General features: G+C 39.9%; 1 protein-coding gene across 3 annotated transcripts in view; it reads left to right on the forward strand.

The window, feature by feature from the left end:
- Ubxn7 (UBX domain protein 7) overlaps nucleotides 1–20,756 on the forward strand; it is a 61,548-nt gene that overhangs the window by 7,650 nt on the left and 33,142 nt on the right. For all 3 annotated transcript variants that reach the window (XM_006522079.4, XM_011245880.3, NM_177633.4), the window contains exons 2-3: nucleotides 12,950–13,097; nucleotides 20,159–20,226. In XM_006522079.4, coding sequence (XP_006522142.1) covers nucleotides 12,950–13,097; nucleotides 20,159–20,226 — 216 coding nt within the window. The remainder of the gene's footprint in view (nucleotides 1–12,949; nucleotides 13,098–20,158; nucleotides 20,227–20,756) is intronic.

The raw sequence follows: 20,756 nt of genomic DNA on the forward strand, positions 1-20,756 counted from the left end.
GATGTATAACAGTACTGTTTGTGACGATACAACATTGTAGAATAGGTTTGGGAAGAGGATTAGCTTCAGTTTTTGGATAAGTGTGGGCTGCTAATTGGTGTTACTAATAGAGCTGTTAAGTAAGTCAGTGAATACTTGGGCCTGTAGAGAAGACAAATCTGGGGCTAGAGAGATGACTCAGAGGTTAAGAGTACCGACTGTCCTTCCAGAGGTCCTGAGTTCAATTCTCAGCAACCACATAGTGGCTCACAACCATCTATAATGAGATTTGATGTCCTCTTCTGGTGTGTCTGAAAGAAAGGGACAGTGTACTACTTATATACATAAAATAAATAAAATTTGGGAAAAAAAAAACAAAAGGAAAAAAAGAAGACAGATGTGGGCCGGGCAGTGGTGGCACTTGCCTTTAATCCCAGCATTTGGGAGGCAGGGGCAGGGGCAGGGGGGCAGGGGGCCTGAGGGGCAGGGGCAGAGGGGCAGGGGGCCTGAGGGGCAGGGGCAGAGGGGCAGAGGGGCAGGGGCAGAGGCAGGCAGATTTCTGAGTTCGAAGCCAACCTGGTCTTCAAAGTGAGTCCCAAGACAGCCAGGGCTTCACAGAGAACCCTGTCTCGAAAAGATCTGTCATATTAGTGGCTGATAAGGGTATTATAAAAGTGACATTTTAAAGGATAGAGCAGTATGTGGAAATGTGGTTTCTATGGCATAAAGCTGAAGCAAAAACAAGGGGAAACTATCAAATAAGTGTAGAGAAGACTAAACCAGAGATGTAGGAAAAAAGTCAGGAGAGTAATGACACTAGACATTACAAGTGTGGTGGTATCTCAGATATCAGATAAGCACTGCAGGAAGTCAGAACTCTATATATAGAGTTGTGCTTGAAATGGGCAGCATGCTTGTAATCCCAGCATTGGGGAGGGCTGAAGTAGGGAAATTGCTGCTTGTTTGTAGCTACTTGTGGTTCAGTACCTAGTACCAGGCCAGCCAGGATTAGGTAGTGAAAATGACCAGAGGGAACAGAGGTTGGGAGATAGCTTATTTGTGAAAGCACTTGTTGCAAAAGCATGAGTTCCATCCTTAGCACCTAGAACTTAGGAAAAAAAATGTCAGCATGTTTGTTATCCTAGGTCTGGGGAGACAGGGACTGGCAAAGATCCCTGGGGCATACTGGCCAACCAGCTCCCCCACCCCCCCATCCCAAGCTAAATGAGGTGTGCAGTGAGAGTCCCAGTTTCAAACAATAAAGCAAGTGGATACCCACTGAAGAGCAAAACCTCAAGTTGACCTCTGGCCTCCACACACACAAATGAGTACACACATTCATATCCCTCTTTTTTTCTCACTAGAGAAGAAGGAAAATCTTTGGTGGTTGTGGTGGTAGTCTGGAAGATCTTGGAAAATCTTGATCTATTTTCTAGGTTATATAACTAAGAAACTGTTTCAGAGAAGTAAATTGACTTGGGTTATATATGTCTAGATCAGTTTTAAGGCGATTTCATTACTTTGCACAGGCTGACCTTGAACTTTTTAATGTAATTGAGGCTGGCTTCAAACTTAGAATCTTCCTGCCTTAGCCTCTTAGCCTGAGGGATGGCATGGTGGTGGAAGTCTACATTAACGATAAATCCTGGATACTCTTGCTTTTAAATTTTAGTCCAGGACCCCACCCCATGGCATGGTACTAGGACATGTCTTCTGTTCTCAGAGCAGCCTCTCTCGAAATGCTATCAAAGATACTTAGAAGTGTATCTCCTAGGTGATTCTGAATCTAGCCAAATTAGCAATGAAGAACAACCATCACAACCTTATACAAATCTCTACAGGCGTATTTATTGGATATTTACATGAATAAATATAAGATGCTGCCAAATTGTTTCCCAAAACCTGCTGTGCCATTTAACATTCTGCTGAGCAGTTCAGGAGAGTTCCAGTTCTCTGCATTTTTGTGAGTGCCATGTGGGTGCTTGGAATTGAACCTGGGTGTTCTGGAAGAACAGCCAGTGCTCTTAACCTCTGAGCTATCTCTCCAGCTCCTTCTCTTTATTCTTGTGAGCACTTGGTATTTTAGACTGTCTTTCTTTAAAGCCCTTTCTTAAGTGTGTAATAAAGTGTAATATAGTTGTGGATTTAATTTACATTTCCCCAGTGATTATTGTTACAGGCATTTTTATATACAGTAATATTTACCATTCATAAAACACTCATGTCTCAACTTTTGTTAGATTCAAATGACAGTGTTACTTTGTCAGGCAGTAAGGCTCTCTCAGCAAGTGTGTACTTTGGGTAGCTGTGGTCAAGGTAATGGCAGAAAATTTCCTTATTCTTTGTTTCCTTGGTATTTACCATCTAGTCACTGGCATGTTGCTCCTTAGTGCAGTGTAGGATTGGCTTTTTCTAGTTTGATTTAATTGTTCTCTTCCCTATACTTACTAAGTAGTTTTGATGTATACTTTTTAAAAATAAATAAATAAATAAATAAATCCATTTTTATTTGTTTACTTTTTATTAGTTTAAATCTGGGAGGGCTACAGCATCACACAAATTCTTTGTCCAGTGGCCTTTGCAAGAAGATTACTTGAGAATGTAGCAGGAACCTTCCACTGTTTCATGGGCCTGAGTTACCTTTCCCCCAGATTACTCTGGTTTTGTTTGGTTTGCCTTCAGAATTCACTGTTGTTTTTGTTTTATAATAAGAGCATATCTCTTGTCCAAGTAGAACTCAGTTTCATCTCAGACTGAAACATCTTCAATTTAAGAATTCTGTGTTTGGGCTGGTGAGATGACTCAGCAAGTAAAGAGCACTGACTGCTCTTCTGAAGGTCCTGAGTTCAAATCCCAGCAACCACATGGTGGCTCATGACCACCTGTATTGAGATCTGACGCCCTCTTCTTGTGTGTCAGAAGACAGCTACAGTGTACTTATTTATAAAAAAAAAAGAAAAGATGTGCCATTCATATTAAAAAAAAATTCTGTGTTCTCTTTGGTTCTCAAGACTTCACTTAATAGCTAGCTTTCTAGACAAATTTTCCATTTAGAAATCCTGTTCCTAGCAACATTCACAGGCACCAAGATGGAGGAAAGAGCTGGCATATACATTTTACAAAATGTTTTAGTTGATATGGTGATGTTATCTATAATCTAGAACTCTGGAGTCCGAGTTAAAAGCTAGCCTGGACTATATAATGGGACCTTGTCTTAAAATAAAACAACAAAAAAGTAAACAAAAGGTTTATACTAAAGTTGTCCCTCAATAGAGGAATGGATACAGAAAATGTGGTACATTTACACAATGGAGTACTACTCAGCTATTAAAAACAATGAATTTATTAAATTTTTGGGCAAATGGATGTATCTGGAGGATATCATCCTGAGTGAGGTAACCCAAGAAGTCACTTGATATGCACTCACTGATAAGTGGATATTAGCCCAGAAACTTAGAATACCCAAGATACAATTTGCAAAACACAAGAAAATCAAGAAGAAGGAAAACCAACGTGTGGATACTTCATTCCTCCTTAGAATACGGAACAAAATACCCATGGAAGGAGTTACAGAGACAAAGTTTGGAGCTAAGACGAAAGGACCATCCAGAGACTACCCCACCAAACCCAGACACTATTGCATATGCCAGCAAGATAATGCTGAAAGGACCCTAATATAGCTGTCTTGTGTGAGGCTATGCCAGTGCCTGGCAAATACAGAAGTGGATGCTCACAGTCATCTATTGGATGGAACACAGGGCCCTCAATGGAGGAGCTAGAGAAAGTACCCAAGGAGCTGAAGGGGTCTGCAACCCTATAGGTGGAACAATAATATGAACTAACCAGTACCCCCAGAGCTCGTGTCTCTAGCTGCATATGTATCAGAAGATGGCCTAGTCGGCCATCATTGGAAAGAGAAGCCCATCGGTCTTGCAAACTTTATATGCCTCAGTACAGGGGAACGCCAGGGCCAAGAAGTGGGAGTGGGTGGGTAGGGGAGTGGGGGGAGGGTATGGGGGACTTTCAGGATAGCATTTGAAATGTAAATAAAGAAAATATCTAATAAAAAAAAAGACTGGTGAGGTTTTAATTGTTAAGATCTCAGTTTTTCACAATGATTGCCCACTCACATTTGCACTGGTAAATAGTCTGGCTTACCTTTTCTTTTTTCTGTTTTTTAACCTTTGCTGGGGTAAACTTGAAACCAAAAATTAACCTCTGTAGCCAAGTGGTGGTGTACATCTTTAATTCCAGTAGGGAGGCAGAAGCAGGGAGATCTGAGTTTAAAGCTAGCCTGGTCTACAAAGTGTTGGAAGAAGGACTACACAGAGAAACTCTTGTCTCAACAAAACAAAACAAAATGGTAGCCTTTTCTGTATGCCTTTTGGTTTTGTTAAAAAAAAAGTTTGTTATTAATCCTCAAATGCTCTTTTTTTCCTTTACCTCTTGAGAGCTGGGATTATGGATGTGAACCACTATGTTCCACAGTTTTCTGTTTTCTTCTTTAATATTGTTACACTTTGGTTTCTCAATGATAGTTAAGTCCTTGTATTGATATCAAAAGTAATACAGCAAATTGGCATAAGGACTGTATATATATTTGGAGTAGTACTTGATTTTGCCGGCTGTGGTGGAGACATGAACTGTACAGGTGTGGAGTTGTTTCTGCATTGATGGAAAAGGGGAGAAACTAAGAGATAGCAAGCATCAAAGAAGTCACTTCTCATAAATTGTGTGTCCCAGGCTAGGTTAAGCAATGCCCTGTTTCACTATTAGCAACCCTAAAACATTGGAAGGAAATGTCACATGTGGCAACAAGCTGTAGGATATAACTTGTACCCTAGATTATAGATCCCTGGGTGCTATTTTGCTGCTGTTTATAATACTAGGATCTCAGACAAATGTAAACACGTTTATAGGTGTTTTAAAATTCTCAAGTTTATTTTATTAATCTCATCAAAATCAAAAAGTATGATTTTTGTGTTAACAATAGAGTCTTAATTTTTAGAGCAGCTCCACCAAAAATTGTTATTGGGGCTAGAAACTGAAAATTTCATAAAGTTTGTTAACCTTTATCACATAGCCTCCTACTTTCTTCACTGTTCCTTTTTTGTTTGTTTGTTTGTTTAAAGATTTATTTATTTTATGTATATAACTACACTGTAGCTGTCTTCAGACACAGAAGAGGGCATTGGGTCCCATTACAGATGGTTGTGAGCCACCATGTGTGTGCTGAGAATTGAACTCAGAACCTCTGGAAGAGCAGTCAGTGCTTTTAATCTCTGAGCCATCTCTCCAGCCCTTCACTGTCCCTTTTCAATTAACCCTTACTCCCTCCTATTATTTAGGAAGGAGATGTCTTTTAGGATTTGAGGTATGAATTTCTAGTGGTGTGGAACTGTTGAATCTATTACAAAAGACTTACTCTTGTGTTACTAGTTTCCTTTGAGTAACAACATACTGCAGATTTCAGTATTTTAAAATGGTTTAACACACCTTTATTTTTATAGTTGTTGAGAATTAAAGCCTAAAATGAAGGTGTATGTGGTGATTTGGGGAGTGGTTTTTCAGTCTGTTATAACAGCCCAGCTTCTCTACAATAAATGACAGTATACTGCCTCTTACTTACCAAAAATGGCCTTCCATATGTTTGTTAGATATGGTAGCTCATACCTGTGATCCTGTGGTGTTCAGAGTGAGTTCCAGTTCAGTCAGAACTACATGGAAAAATGGACTCAAGTCAGGACTCAAGGAAACAAACAAACAAACAAACAAACAACAAAAAGCCAAGTGTAGTGGAGCATACTCAGCATGCCATGCCAGTGCTGGGGAGGTAGGGGCAGGAGAAATCTTTGGTTTTGCTGGTACTTCCTGTCATTTCTGTTCAGAGATCAAATGTACTTAGTTCTCTGCCTCTCTGAGTCAGCAGGTTTTCACCAGTCATCTGACTCCTGAGTCTTCATTGGTAAACTCAAATGGTTGGGATTTTTGTTTTTAAAACACTCATACACATAAAATTAAAATAAATTCATCTAGTTTTTAAAAAGAGAAAAAATGTACATGAGGGCATGGGGTACAGTTTAATATCAGAGCACTAGTTTAGCATGTATGAAGTCCTACATTTGAAAGCTGACTTTCCTACTCCACAGAAGACCCAGAAGGAAAGAGCTCTTTCTCCTCCTCCATGCTGTCTTAGATACCTTTAACTTAAAGGCCCTCCTTCCTGTTTAGTTGTTCATTCCCTATCAGCTGGTTGCTTGCTCTTGACGTATGGTTGACTTTATTTAGCTCTGGATTAAAGCTATGTGCTAAAGCTGAGCCACACCACAATTCCTTGTTACAGTAAACAAAAAGCTCTAGGATCAAAGGCTGAGCCACAATTAGAAACAGATCCTTACAGTTCACAGTCTCAGGGTTTACAATGTGATCAAATATCCAGCAACATATGAGTGTTGGTCTGAATGTATTACTGTGCATTACATGCAAGCTTGGTGCCTGTGGAGGTCAGAAGAGAGCATTAGAACCCCCTAGAACTAGAGTTAGGATGGTCATAAGCCACATGTGGGAGCAGAGAACTGAACCCAGGTCTTCTACAAGAGCAAGTGCTTTTAACCATGAGTCATCTCTCCAGCCCCTCATAATGCATTTTTTAGAAATTCACAATAGCACTTCATGAAGTTGGTAGCATTTCCATCTTATAACTAGGAGAACTAAAGCTTAGAGAAATTAGTAAGTTTCCTAATCATACAACCAGTGAAGAATATGATTATGATTTAGAACCAAGTTTATCTGAGGAGTTTCCCAGCCCTTTTTGTGTGTTATACATTCCTTTGCCTATGTACAGAAAGGAATATGTAGAATGTTTTCCCATTATTATTGGGTATAGAAACTAGACATGCAGTTTTTAGAGGTTGTAACTTTGTTTTGTTTTGGGTTTCTCTGTATAGCCATGTCTGTCTTGAAACTTGGCTGAATTGGTGTATAAATAAAAGATTGAGCCACACCACAATTCCTTGTTTACAGTAAACAAAAAGCTCTGGGATCAAAGATTGAGCCACAATTAGAATAGACCAGAATCTACAGAGATCCTCCCGCCTCTGTCTCCAGAGTGCTGGAGTTAAAGGCATGTGCCACCACTACCCAGCCTGATTCTAACTTTTATACCTCTTTATCCCCAGGCACTTTAGTTTCTTTTTTGTTTGCTGCCAGGGTTTAAACTTTTCCACGAATTAAACTTCCTCCTCCTTACAAACTTTTTATGATAGATTTATTTTATGTACATGAGTGTTTTGCCTCCTTGCATGTATGTTTGTGTGTGTGCTCTGCGTGTTTGCCTTGTGCTTTCAGAATCAGAAGGTATCTGATTCCTGGAACTGGAATTGCACAGATAGTTGGGAGCTGACTTAAGGATGCTGAGAACTCAGGCCCTCTGTTCTTAATTGCTGGGCTCCTTTCTAGACCTGGTGACTTCTTTTAATTTGACAATTTTTTTGTTGTTGTTTTTTTGGTTTTGGTATTTTGAGACAGGGTTTCTCTATGTAGCAGAGTCCTGATTGTCCTGCACTTGCTTTGTAGACCAGGCTGGCCTTGAATTCACAGAAATCCATCTGCCTTTGCTTCCTAAGTTCTGGGATTAAAAGGCCATGCCCAATTTGACAAAATTTTTTACAAGACCCTAGGTACATAGGTACATAAAGTCATACACAGTGAAATATTTAGCTAGTAAATCAAATTTATATTGAGACAAATATCTATATAAATCGAGGCTGACCTTGAATCTGTTATATGAGAATGTGACCTTGAATTTCTGATCTTCCTGCCTCTACCTTCCAGTGCTGGGGTCCAGGTTTGTATCACTGTCTTAGTTCCTTTTCTATTGCTATAATGAGATACCATGACCTGCTAAGGACCAGCCTCAGCTTGGAGAGGGGTTCTGAGGAAGGGGTATACTCTCCAGATAGCTCATCTCTTGCAAATCAAAAGCTCAGTCTTTTATTTACCAATTCAGCCATTACCCCAGGTTCCCTCTTTTTTTTTTTAAATTTTTTATTAGATATTTTCTTCATTTACATTTCAAATGCTATCCCAAAAGTCCCCTATACCCTCCCCCCACCATGCTTCCCTACCCACTCACTCCCATTTCTTGGGCCTGGCTTTCCCCTATATTAGAGCATATATAGTTTGCTAGACCAAGGGGCCTCTCTTCCCAATGATGGGCCAACTAGGCCATCTTCTGCTACATATGCAGCTTGAGACACGAGTTCTGGGGGTACTGGTTAGTTCATATTGTTTTTCTTTTAAGATTTATTTATTTATTATATGTAAGTACACTGTAGCTGTCTTCAGATACTCCAGAAGAGGGTGCCAGATCTTGTTGGTTGTGAGCCACCATGTGGTTGCTGGGATTTGAACTCAGGACCTCTGGAAGAGCAGTCAGTGCTCTTAACCGCTGAGCCATCTCTCCAGCCCCATATTGTTGTTCCACCCCTTCAGCTCCTTGGGTGCTTTCTCTAGCTCCTCCATTGGGGGCCCTGTGTTTCATCCTATAGATGACTGTGAGCATCCACTTCTGTATTTGCCAGGCACTGGCAAAGCCTCACAGGAGACAGCTATATCAGGGTCCTTTCAGCAAAATCTTGCTGGTGTATGCCATAGTGTCTGCATTTGGTGGCTGATTATGGGATGGACCCCCGGGTGGGGCAGTCTCTGGATGGTCCTCCATCCTGTCGTCTTAGCTCCAAACTTTGTCTCTGCAACTCCTTCCATGGATATTTTATTCCCTATTCTAGGGAGGAATGAAGTATCCATGAGTTGGTCTTCCTTCTTGATTTTCTTGTGTTTTGGAAGTTGTATCTTGGGTATTCTAGGTTTCTGGGCTAATATCCACTCCCAGGTTCCCTCTTGATCATCCCATCATTCAGCATCCCATGACCCCAGCTCCTTTATTCTTAGGAAGAGACACCAAGCTCAAGCATAAGCACAGAAAATAAGATAGCTGGGTGGAACCCCTCCCTGAAAAGACCATTCTTATGATGCCTGGGCCTGGACCCAAACTCCCTCTGTCCTAGGCTGACCTTAAACTCAGGAATCTGCCTGTCTTTGTAAGCATAAACAAAAAATCTTAGCTAATGAGTCCTTACCTTTCAATCACCGCTCCTTAAATCTCTTTACTTCTTCCTTAGTATCTTTCTGACAAGCTCGCTCATAGTGCAGCTGCCTGTGTTCCTTATACAAATCATATTGAGCCCTTATATTTTGCATAGTTGAGAAATTACATATTTTTTGAACTCATGTTTTTAGCATTCTTTCCCACAACCTTAAGGACTGTCCTGAAGGTCACAGAGTTCTCAATTTTGCTGAGCTATTAGACACACCCTCACCTCACAGACTCCTGCTGTCTCTGATTATCATGGATACTCAGAGGGCATTTGAAACTTATAAGTTCATTTCCAGTGGCATATCTCCTAATCCTTCCCAAAAAGTTGTACCAACTGGAGACCAGGTTTGCAAATATATGATCCAATGACGAATGCTCTCATTCAAACCATCACATGCCCATGTTTTGTGTGGTGCCAGGTATCAAACTCAGGGCTTAGTGCCTACTGGGTAAGCACCCCTATGTCCTCACACTAATAATTTTAATTACTATTACATATTATTTATTTATTGTTGAGACTGCACAGCCTTGACTAGCCTACAACTCAGTCACTATGTAGACCAGGTTCATCTCTAACTCAGGGCTCAGGTTAAAAGTATGCAACACCTTCCTGATCTTTTTGTGTCTGTGTTGAAGCGGGTTGGAGGCAGGGGGAGTTGGTGTTACTTACATGCAGTGTGTTTATAGAGGTCAGGTGATAATTTTCAAGAATTGGTTTATCCTTCCACTGTGGGTTATAGGAATCTAACTCAGGTTATTAGGCTGGTTTGACAAGTACTTTTATACACTGAGACATCTTGCTGAGCCAAGATACTTATTTTAAAGCAATTCTTTGGCATACATATAATTTTTCCATTCATTAAATATGAAAGCAGATTTGTATAATGATATGCTTAGTTTTTACATAAATAAGTCTTAGATGGATACTTAATACTATAGAATATAAACCATCTTCAGAGCTTTTCAGAGTTGGTTAGTATTTTGATTCTGTAATCAATACTGACAGTGCTGCCTCACAATATATCATGATGGCAGAAGTATGAATAGTGCCACTTTAGAAATTATTAGAAATTTTATCCTAATCTCAGGCCAGTTGTTTTGGGAGATAGGCAGTCCACAGAGTTTAGGCATGTTTTAGGGTCGGCCCATTTTGGTTTTGTTTGTCTATTATTTGAGACAAGCTCTAGCTCAGGGTTTCTTTAAATTTTATAATCCTTAATCTGCCTCCCAAATGTTGGGATTACAGGTATATGCCACCATGCCTTGCTCACACTGTCTTATTTTATCCAGAATCTACAATTAGAGTGTCATTGGCATTCTGGTAGGAGGAGATTGTGGGAAGGTGGCAGTAAAAATTCATAAGCAGTGGTCATTTGTCATTTGAACGTTTTCCCCATCTCCTTCCTATTTGAATGGATTGGATTTTGTGGTTTAGGTTGATCCTGCCTTAGCCTCCTGGCTAAGGTAGATCTCATATATCTTATATGCACATCAAGAGAGATTATGATTTTTTTTGAAAAGGAAATAGAAAAGAATGACATGTTAATTATTCTGCTATATAAAAAAATGTATCAAGGGTACTGGTGAGATGGTTTTGCTGTATCTGTTTTGTGACTTCTCTTGGATATCCTATTGTTGCCCAATGTCATGGAGATCCTGCAGTTTTGAATCTGCAGCCCGACCCTTTCATACACTTCAGCAGATCATACATGAGGTAGATGTTGGGTAGGCCTAGGAGGCAGGTGAGTTGGTCAGTCTGCCAGCTTTCCAATGTCCTCTGGCTTCTGTTGCTACACTAGGGTAATGAGCTCTCCAGCACTGCCCTGGCTAGCTCACCCAGTGCAGCAGCTGACAAAGGACAGGGTCCTCTTTCCTGCTCTTGGGACAGCTTACCTGTTCCTCTTCATGCACACCAGCTCAGCACAGTATCTCAGGCAGCAGTCAAAACCAGGGACATTTGCCTGGCTTTGGCAGTAACATGGGCCTGGCACATCAACACAGACCCCTGCTGCCACAGGCCTACACATTGCTCCAGACATGGCCCAGGCAGCAAAGTGGGCCGTGATGTCCCTACCCTCAGAATGACCTCCTCATGTTCACCTTTTCCTCACCGTCACTGAGCCTCCAGTTCTGCCTTCCTCCATAGTGTATGAACCCTCTGCTTTGTTTTCTCTTCCGTTTCTCCCATCTCTCCACCACACACTTACCCATTATAGTGGGGCGTACCCATGGCAGGTGCTTGTGTGCTTTCTTCCCACCTCAGGAATTTCTTGGTACTTGTAAAATTGGTTTTTTAAAGAGGATTACCAAGTTACATTTCATTCAACAGATTATGCTGGCTTTATTTACAAATGATTGTTTGGACTAGTTTTAAATAACAAAGATTGCCATTTCTTACCAGATACTTATATTTTAGACAAAACTGTCTTGGTTTACTTCTCTTGGTTTGATAATAAAAATGTGTTCTGAGTTTGAGCCCTAACCTAGCTCCTCCTTAAAAACTTTTTGAATAGATAAAAAAATTGTTAATGCATTCTTTCTAACAGAAGGTATTTCTAACTTTTTAGAATGTAAAGTTTAATTTTTCCTTATCCCTTTTTAGTTTATTATTACTGACATAATATAGTTCATCTCTCTTTTTTTTTTTCCTGTTTTTGGTTGTTTTGTTTTATTTTGTTTTGATGGCACAGTTTCTTTGTATAGTAGTCCTTGGTTATCCTGGAACTTGCTCTGTAGACCAGGTTGGCCTTGAACTCAGATATTTGCCTACCTCTGACTCCTACCAACTTACATCTACCAGCTTACATCTCTATCTCCCTCCCTCCCTCCTCACCCCCTTCTCTCCAGGGTTTATAGTATAGTTTCAGGCTGGCCTTGAACACTTGGAGACCCACCTGCCTCTGAGTCCCAAGTGCTTGTATGAATCACTACACCTAATAATTCAACCATTTAAAGAAATTGCAAATAGAACTGAGGAGATGTAAACATGATGACTTGAGTTCAAATCCTCCTATGTTGAAATGAGAGGCTAGAGAATCCCCTGAAAGTTTGCTAGGTAGCTAGCCCAGCATACATAGTGGCAGCTAAGAGACTGTCTCTGACAAAGTAGAAGGAAGAACAGTACCAGATGTAGTCCTTTGACCTTGGTGCATGTGTCTTGGTACACTCACATGTATATACATGCACATCCATACACATATGAAAAGAAATGGCAAATAGCCAGGTGTGGTGCCAGTAGCCCATTCTTGTAGGCCTAGTATTTGAGGCAGAGGCAGGAGGATTTCTGAGTTGAACACTAGACTGAGGTAATACAATGTGAGACTTGTCTAAAACAAACAAACAAAACAACAAAAAAAAATCTGCTGGGCAGTGGTGGCACATGCCTTTAATCACAGCACTTGGGAGGCAGAGGCAGGTGGATTTCTGAGTTCGAGGCCAGCCTGGTCTACAGAGTGCCAGGACAGCCAGGGCTATACAGAGAAACCCTGTCTTGAAAAAACAAAACAAAACAAAAAAAACCCAAACAAGCAAAAATCTGCATATACACTAAAAAGGAAGGAAAAAAAATGTCAAACATTTGATTTTCTTGTGATTGTGGAAGGGTATCCTTTTGCCATGCTATTGCGGTTTCTTTCTAGTTCTTTATATTTTTACCAGTCAGCCAGCAGGACAGAAGGAAACTCCTACTGTGAGTCATTTTTATGGGGGGAGGGGGAGAGGACTGTTAATTTGTTTGGGAATTCTATGTCTTAATGTGAGCTTGAATCTAAGATGTCATTTTAAACTTTCTTTTCTGTTCCTTTGCTGTTCCAGGTGCAAGTGAAAGTGTAGGAAAACATATGCTTGAAGCTTGTAACAACAACCTGGAGATGGCTGTCACTATGTTTTTGGATGGAGGAGGAATTGCTGAGGAGCCTAGTACCAGTTCAGCAAGCGTCTCTACTGTCAGACCACACACAGAGTATGAATTTATTATTTATTGTAGCACTTACTCATTTGCCTAAATTAACTAGCTGCATTTTTATCAGGGTTAGGTCAATTTTCTAGTTTTGAAGATTTTAAAGGTTGAAAGCCTCTGAAAATTTTCTGTGGAAGATTTTGTGTTTAATATACCTTAAATTCTCTAGAGAACTGTCCTTGTCTACTTGATCTTCTCTTCTATTCAGTCCTAAAAAGAACTGTGGGTTAGAGGCAGGCAGCAGGCAGGCAGGCAGAGTGCATGGTACAACTGCTCGGTTGTAATTGGCCTGAGATTGGGGTTTATGTGTTCCACAACCACCAGATATACAACAAAAATATTTTTTTAGCTTGGGGTTTAGCTCATTTGTAGAGTGTTTGCTTGGCATTCAAGAGGTTCTGGGCTAAATCTCCAATACTGGGTAAAAACCAGACTAAGTGACACCTGCTTGTAATCATAGCTTAGGAGGTAGAGATGTGAGGAGCTGTGGTTCGTGGTAAATTGAAGCCATACTGGGATAAACAAGAATATTTTTTAAAAAGAGAGAACTTTATAGATTGGCATTATTATTTTGCCTATGAGGAAACTAGAGCATGGCCATTTTTTCCTAAGCTATATAGCAGTTAAAAAGCAGATATAGGGGGCTGGAGAGATGGCTCAGCGGTAAGGAGTACTGACTATTCTTCAAAAGGACCCTGGTTCATCAATTCCCAGTATCCACATGGCAGCTCACAACTGCTTCCAAGATCTGACAACCTCACATAGACATATTGAGGCAAAAACAAACAAACAAACAAAAAAAAACCCATAGCAATGTTCATAAAATAAATAATTAAAAAAGCAGATACAGACTAATAAGGCTCACATTTCCAGATATAGATTTTCCTATATTTTCTCAGGAAAGTGAATTACCTTGAAATATTTTCAAGAACTAAGGCTGAAGATATAGCTAAGTAGTAGATTGTATGAATAACATGCATGGTACCTGAGTTTTAAGGTGTAACACTGAAATGTAACTGTGTATAAACAATTGTGTATAAACAAAATTCTTTTAAATAGTTACCTGCCTTATCACTAAAGGCATCCTCAGTATTCATTTCTGAGCCATTTATATTTGATTAGTTAGAGTTTGCAATAAATAACTCTCAGGCAAAAAAGCTCATCAGCCTTTGGGAAGTATTAGTGCTGAGCCTTGCTGCAGTGCTATCAGCATGGGCCACGCCGCTCAGATGCTCATTGGCTTTTTGTTTTTGAGATACCATTGCTGTGTAGCCTAGGCTGGCCATGAATTCATAACCTTCCTGTGAATTAGGATTCTGGTGTGACCATAATTTCTGGCTAAGCCATTAGTTTTAACAATAACAACAACAAATACACAACCTTTTAAAGAGGCCAGGGCTTTGTGACTTTAGTCCCATAACTCAGGAGGCAACGGCCAAAAAGATCTGTATGAGTTCCAGGTCAGCCTGGTCTACATAGTGAGACCCTGTCTGTAAAAACCAAACTAACCTCCCCCAATCCCCCCAAAAAAACCCTTAATTTTAAAAGTCCTTAAGTAAGACTCTAATATGCTTAGTCATTTGTAATTCTCATAATTTATGAGATACTAAACAAGAGGAAACACTTTAAATAGAACAGGCAAAGGGCCAAGGGTTTACTTTATTTTATTAAATCATTTATTTATTTTAATACGTATTGGTGTTTTGCCAGCATGTATGTCTATATGAGGGTGTCAGATCCCTGGGTACAGGAGTTATAGATGCTGTGAGCTGCCTTGTGGGTGCTGGGTATTGAACCCAGTTCCTGTGGAAGAGCAGCCAGTGCTCTTAACCGCTGAACCATCTTTCAGCCTCTATAGAGTTTCATTTTTTATTAAATTAGATGTAAATTAAAACCAGGTCATTGGGGCTAGAGAGATGGCTCAGTAGGAGCATGGACTGCTCTTCCAGAGGTCCTGAGTTCAATTCCCAGCAACCACATGGTGGCTCACAACCATCTGTAATGGGATCTGATGCCCTCTTCTGGTGTCTGAAGATAGCTACAGTGTACTCATATAAATAAACAAAATCTTAAAAAAACAAAACAAGAATTAGTTGGTTGTTTTGAACTTTGGTTGTTGTTGTTTTTTTTTCCTTTCTTTTTTCGAGACAGGGTTTATCTGTGTAGCCCTGGCTGTCCTGGAACTCACTTTGTAGATCTGTAGACCAAGCTGGCCAGAATTCAGAAATCTGCCTGCCTCTGCCTCCCAAATGCTGGGATAAAAGGCATGCACCACCACGCCCGGCTTTGTTTTTTGTTTTCTATTAACCATTTATCTCAAGTGTAATCCCATTCCCCATCATGGCTCAAAGTTTTAATAGAAATCAATATTGAGCCAGATGAGATGTTAAACATCTTTAAGTACTCTGGAGGCAGATAAGAGGATCTCTAAATTCCTGGGTCATTCTTTTTGTTTATTTGGTTTTTGGTTTTGTTTTGTTTGTAAGATAAGAGTTTCTTTGTATAACCTTGGCTGTCCTAGAACTTGCTATGTAGACCAGGCTGGCTTTGAACTCATGGTGATCTGTCTGCCTCTGCCTCCCAGTTCCTGGGATTAAAGGCTTTGTGCCACCACCATCCAGCTTTCCTGGATCCTTCTTGATCACATAGCACATTCCAGGCTAGTATGTCCCAGTAAATCAATAATGCTGAAGAATTATATAGTTGGTAGAAACTTCAATAATAGATATTTACATTCGATTTAGGGGACCATATACACATTTTTTCAAAACATACACATACAAACACACATACATATATATATACACATTCAAACAATTGTATCTAAAACAGTACTTGTTTTTGTTTTGAGACTGGGCCGTACTGCCTAGCTTGAACTCACTGTGTAGACCAGGTTGGTCTCAAACTCAGATCTGCCTGTTTGTCTCCCAGTGCTAAAATTAAAGGTGTGGGCCACCATGACTAGCAGCAATTTGCCTTTTTTTTCCTTAATGACTTACAGCTCTTCGTGTGCCTCTGTGTGTGTGTGTATGTGTGTGTGAGTGTGTGTGTGTGTGTGTGTGTGTGTGTGTGAGTGTGATGAAACCCAGGGCGTAATCATTGCTCTATCATCAAGTTAAATCCTAGCCCCACAGCATTTATTTTTTGAGCTTATTTTTATCTATTTGTTGTCTAAGCTAGTCTCAAACTCATAAGCCCCAGACATTGTTTTGACTCAGCTTATAAGTAGCAAATTGTCCCCACAAATGAATACCTTCTCTAGCTAGTTACATCATGATTTGGGTAGATTGTTTATATACTAACTGATAAACATTTACTAGTAGCTCCTAATTCCTTAACTAGAACTTCCCTTCCAATTCACCTTCTTCTGTTGTCTTTAACTCATTGTAGTTAACATTGGCAAATATCTTCAGATATACAATAATTCTTACCTCATAGGGGCTTTTTTTTTTTTTTTAAATTGTGTAGGTGTGTGCTTGTCCTTATACTCAGGAGTGTGAGTACTCATGGAAGCCAAGAGATTGTCAGATCTCTTGGAGCTAGAGTTGCAGGTGTTTGCGAGCCACCTGATATTTGTGTTTATAATCCTTTTTTATTTCACTATTATGTATTTGGGTATATGGGTGCCATATCTGTTATGGGAAGATCAGAGAACAACTTGAGGGAGTCAGTTCTCTCCTTCCAAAAGTTGGTCTAGGAATCCAATAAGTTGGTCAGGCCTTGGTGGCAAGTGTCTTCCCTACAGAGTCATCCTGTTGGCCTATATGCTTAGAAGTCTTACAAGTTACTGGTTTTCTATGACAGTTAAGCCCAAGAATATTCAGCACTTTTTTAAAAAAACATTTATTTATTATTATATGTAAGTACGCTGTAGCTCTCTTCAGACACACCAGAAGAGCATCAGATCTCATTACAGATGGTTGTGAGCCACCATGTGAGTGCTAGGATTTGAACTCAGGACCTCCGGAAGAGCAGTTGGCACTCTTAACTGCTGAGCCATCTCTCCAGCCCCTATTCAGTGCTTTTAATATTTGATTACAACTTTAAATAAACTGATTGTTTTGGTTTGGTTTGGTTTTTTTCAAGACAAGGTTTCTCTGTGTTGCTCTGGCTGTCCTGGAACTCACTCTGTAGACCAGGCTGGCCTCAGAAATCCACCTGCCTCTGCTTCCCAAGCACTGGGATTAAAGGCGTGTGCCACCACTACCCCGCTAAATAAACTAGTTTTAAAGATAACATACCATTTAGTTTTTGTTTTTTCAAGACAGGGTCTCTTTGCATAATCCTCACTGTCCTGGAACTCACTATGCAGACCAAGCAGGCCTCAAACTTACAGAGATCCACCTGTCTCTTCTTTCCAATAACTGGTAATAAAGGCATATGCCACCATGCCCAGATCCCATTTATTTGTGTTTTTAATTTTTTTATGCATATAAATGTTTCCCCCCTTCATGTATGTCTGTGCATCATCTGTATACCTGGTGCCATGAAGGCCAGAATAGGCCATTGGATCCCCTGGGAATGAAGGTAGAGATTTCTATGAGCTACCGTATCAGTGCTGGGAAGAACAGTGATTACACTGTGATTACTTTTTTTTTTTTTTTTTTGGTTTTTCGAGACAGGGTTTCTCTGTATAGCCCTGGCTGTCCTGTAACTCACTTTGTAGACCAGGCTGGCCTCAAACTCAGAAATTCGCCTGCCTCTGCCTCCCAAGTGCTGGGATTAAAGGCTTGTGCCACCACTGCCTGGCTCAGTCAATACTCATAACCACTGAGTCAGTTGCTCTAATACAAGCAGCTTTCAAGTTTATCACAAAGCTTTAGGTTTCACCTTCCTAGGTTAAAAAAAAAAAAGAAGGAAAAAGAGAAAAAGTTTATAAAATAAAAATTTTTACTGAGATATTGGTGAGTAATTATATTGTTTCTATGTTGAAATTTTTGAAAATAAAAAAAAAAAAAGTATTTCCAGTGCTGGGGGTCACACGCAGGACCTTGTAGACATTAGGCATATATTCTACTGAATATATTTTACTGAACTCTATCCCTTACTGAGAATAGGATATCACTTATTTGTTTAAAATTCTTATTATATTTATCACTGTATGTATGGATGTGCTCATGTCTTGGCACATTGTTGGAGGTTAGAGGACAGAATTTGGTCAGTTTTCTCTTTTCACTGTGTGTATGCTGGGAATCAAATTGAGGCCATCAGACTTGGCAGCAGGCATCCTTACCCACTGAGCCATCTTCTTAGGCCCAGAATTTCTATGGCTAGGGAGATGGTTCAATATTCTGAGTACTAGCCACTTTCTTTAACTTCTTTCTTTCTTTTTTTTTTAAAGATTTGTTTATTATTATATGTAAGTACACTGTAGCTGTCCTCAGACACTCCAGAAGAGGGAGTCAGATCTCATTACAGATGGTTGTGAGCCACCATGTGGTTGCTGGGATTTGAACTCCGGACCTTTGGAAGAGCAGTCTGGTGCTCTTACCCACTGAGCCATCTCACCAGCCCTCTAGCCACTTTCTAGAGGACTAAACTTTTACCAGCCCCAGGGCATCCTAGGGGACTACATGCACGTGATCTGAAGAACCACTTTGAGGCAAGCATTCACACACATAGAAAATAAGAGTGTATATTTTAGTATATATTTTATAGAAAATTACTTTTCTATATACTAGGATCTGTTGAGTAAATACTTCATGATTACACTAATGGTAGCTTTTTCCTTCATAGAATAAAATTTATTACCTATTTGTTTAAGCTTCTTTGCTATATCCTTTTGTTATAATGTATGATATAGCAATAATTATATCAATTCTACTAAGCCTATATTTTCCATGTTGTTCGTTTTGTTTTATGTTTTGTTTTTTTGAGACAAGGTTTCTCAGTGTAGCCCTGGCTGTCCTGGAACTTGTTCTGTAGGTCAGGCTGGCCTTAAATTCAGAGACCTGTCTGTTTCTGCTTTCTGAGTGTTGGGATTAAAAGTGTGACCATGCCAGTTTTATTCTTTATCTTTAAGAATTCAGGGAGGCTGGGCATTGGAGAGATGGCTCCACAGTTAAGAGCCTGTAACTCCAGCTCTAGAGGTGTCTGTCACTTATGGCCTCTTGGTGTATGTCACTTATGGTATGTGTATATATGAGGGCCTTGCACTCATATATACACATACTCCCACATACATAATTAAACTAAAAATAAAATTTAGGGAGGGTTGGGGATTTAGCTCAGTAGTAGACAAATTGCCACACAAATGAAAGGTCTGGGGTTTAGTTCTTAGTGGGGTCAGGGAAGAAGGAGCAAAAATTGCATTAAAAAAAGCCCAAAACAACTACTGCAGCTTGGATGTAGTATGGAACAAGCTTTAATCCTAGCACATGAAGGCAGAGAGAGGCAGGTGGATCTCTGTGATTCTGGGTCAGACAGGGCTACATAGTGGGACTTTGTTTGGGGGTAGGGTGGGGTGGGGAGAGGGTTGGGAGGAAGGAGAGAAGGGGAGAGAGAACATGTGTGCCAGCTTTGTTTGAGACAGGACAGATGGTTCAGTGGTTATGAGCACATACTCAAGGGCTCAAGTTCCATGTCCAGAAACTTTGCTGGGCAGTTCACAACAACCTATAATTCCAACTCCAGGAGAATCTGAGGCTTCAACTATGCATCTATCTCTCCTAGACCCCATAATTTAAAAAAACAATATTTTAAAAACTTAAAGGTGTAAGGGACCTGAGATGAAAAGAGATCAGTATTTTACTTTTCTGTTTATTTTTTCTTTGTAAACCATTTTAGTTTTCTGTGCTAGATATTTTATTTCAGGTAATCTCTGTGGAAATCACTTACAACTTTTTTTTTTTTTTCTCGAGACAGGGTTTCTCTGTGCAGCCCTGGCTGTCCTGGAACTCACTTTGTAGACCAGGCTGGCCTCGAACTCAGAAATCCGCCTGCCTCTGCCTCCCAAGTGCTGGGATTAAAGGCGTGCGCCACCACCGCCCGGCTGACTTACAACTTTTATCTTGATTACTGTAAAACAGGTGTCATAGTGATATCTTCTCACTTTCTTTTAATAGAGAAGAAGTTCGTGCTCCAATTCCTCAAAAGCAAGAAATATTGGTGGAGCCAGAGCCTTTGTTTGGTGGTAAGTTCTCTTTGCTTGCTTACCCTTATCTGACTTTGTTGTTATCTAGGATTTTAATAAAGCTAACTGAAGTTAACTGAGGGCTTGCTCAGAGATTGTGTCTTCATTTATAGAATCAGTTTTTATCATATATTTCTGTATTCCCTTTTGGGAAGCTATAATCCTTAATGGAGAATAATATTGTACATTAACAATTGACAATATGTTACAGAAGGCCAAAAAGTAGGAAACTTTTTGAATTGCTGGGGTTGTTATTGTTGTTGCTGTTGTTGTTTTCTTAAGGATATCACTATGTAGTTCTAGCTGGCCTGGAACTCAGGCTGCCTGCTCTATATTCTAAATTGTAGGATTGAAGACATGCATTACTGTACCTAGTTCCCTGCCTTTCCCACTCTCTTTGGAATTGCTGCCTTTTATGGAAACCTCTTTTATTATATTAAAAAAACTCTTAATTTTGTGTTATATATTTTCTGAATATACACTTGACTAATAACTCTTTATTGTTTTGTATACCGTATCTTCTCTTGTTT

The sequence above is a fragment of the Mus musculus genome, chromosome 16 (genome assembly GCF_000001635.26).
Source record: "Mus musculus strain C57BL/6J chromosome 16, GRCm38.p6 C57BL/6J".
In the NCBI taxonomy this organism is placed as follows: Eukaryota; Metazoa; Chordata; class Mammalia; order Rodentia; family Muridae; genus Mus; species Mus musculus.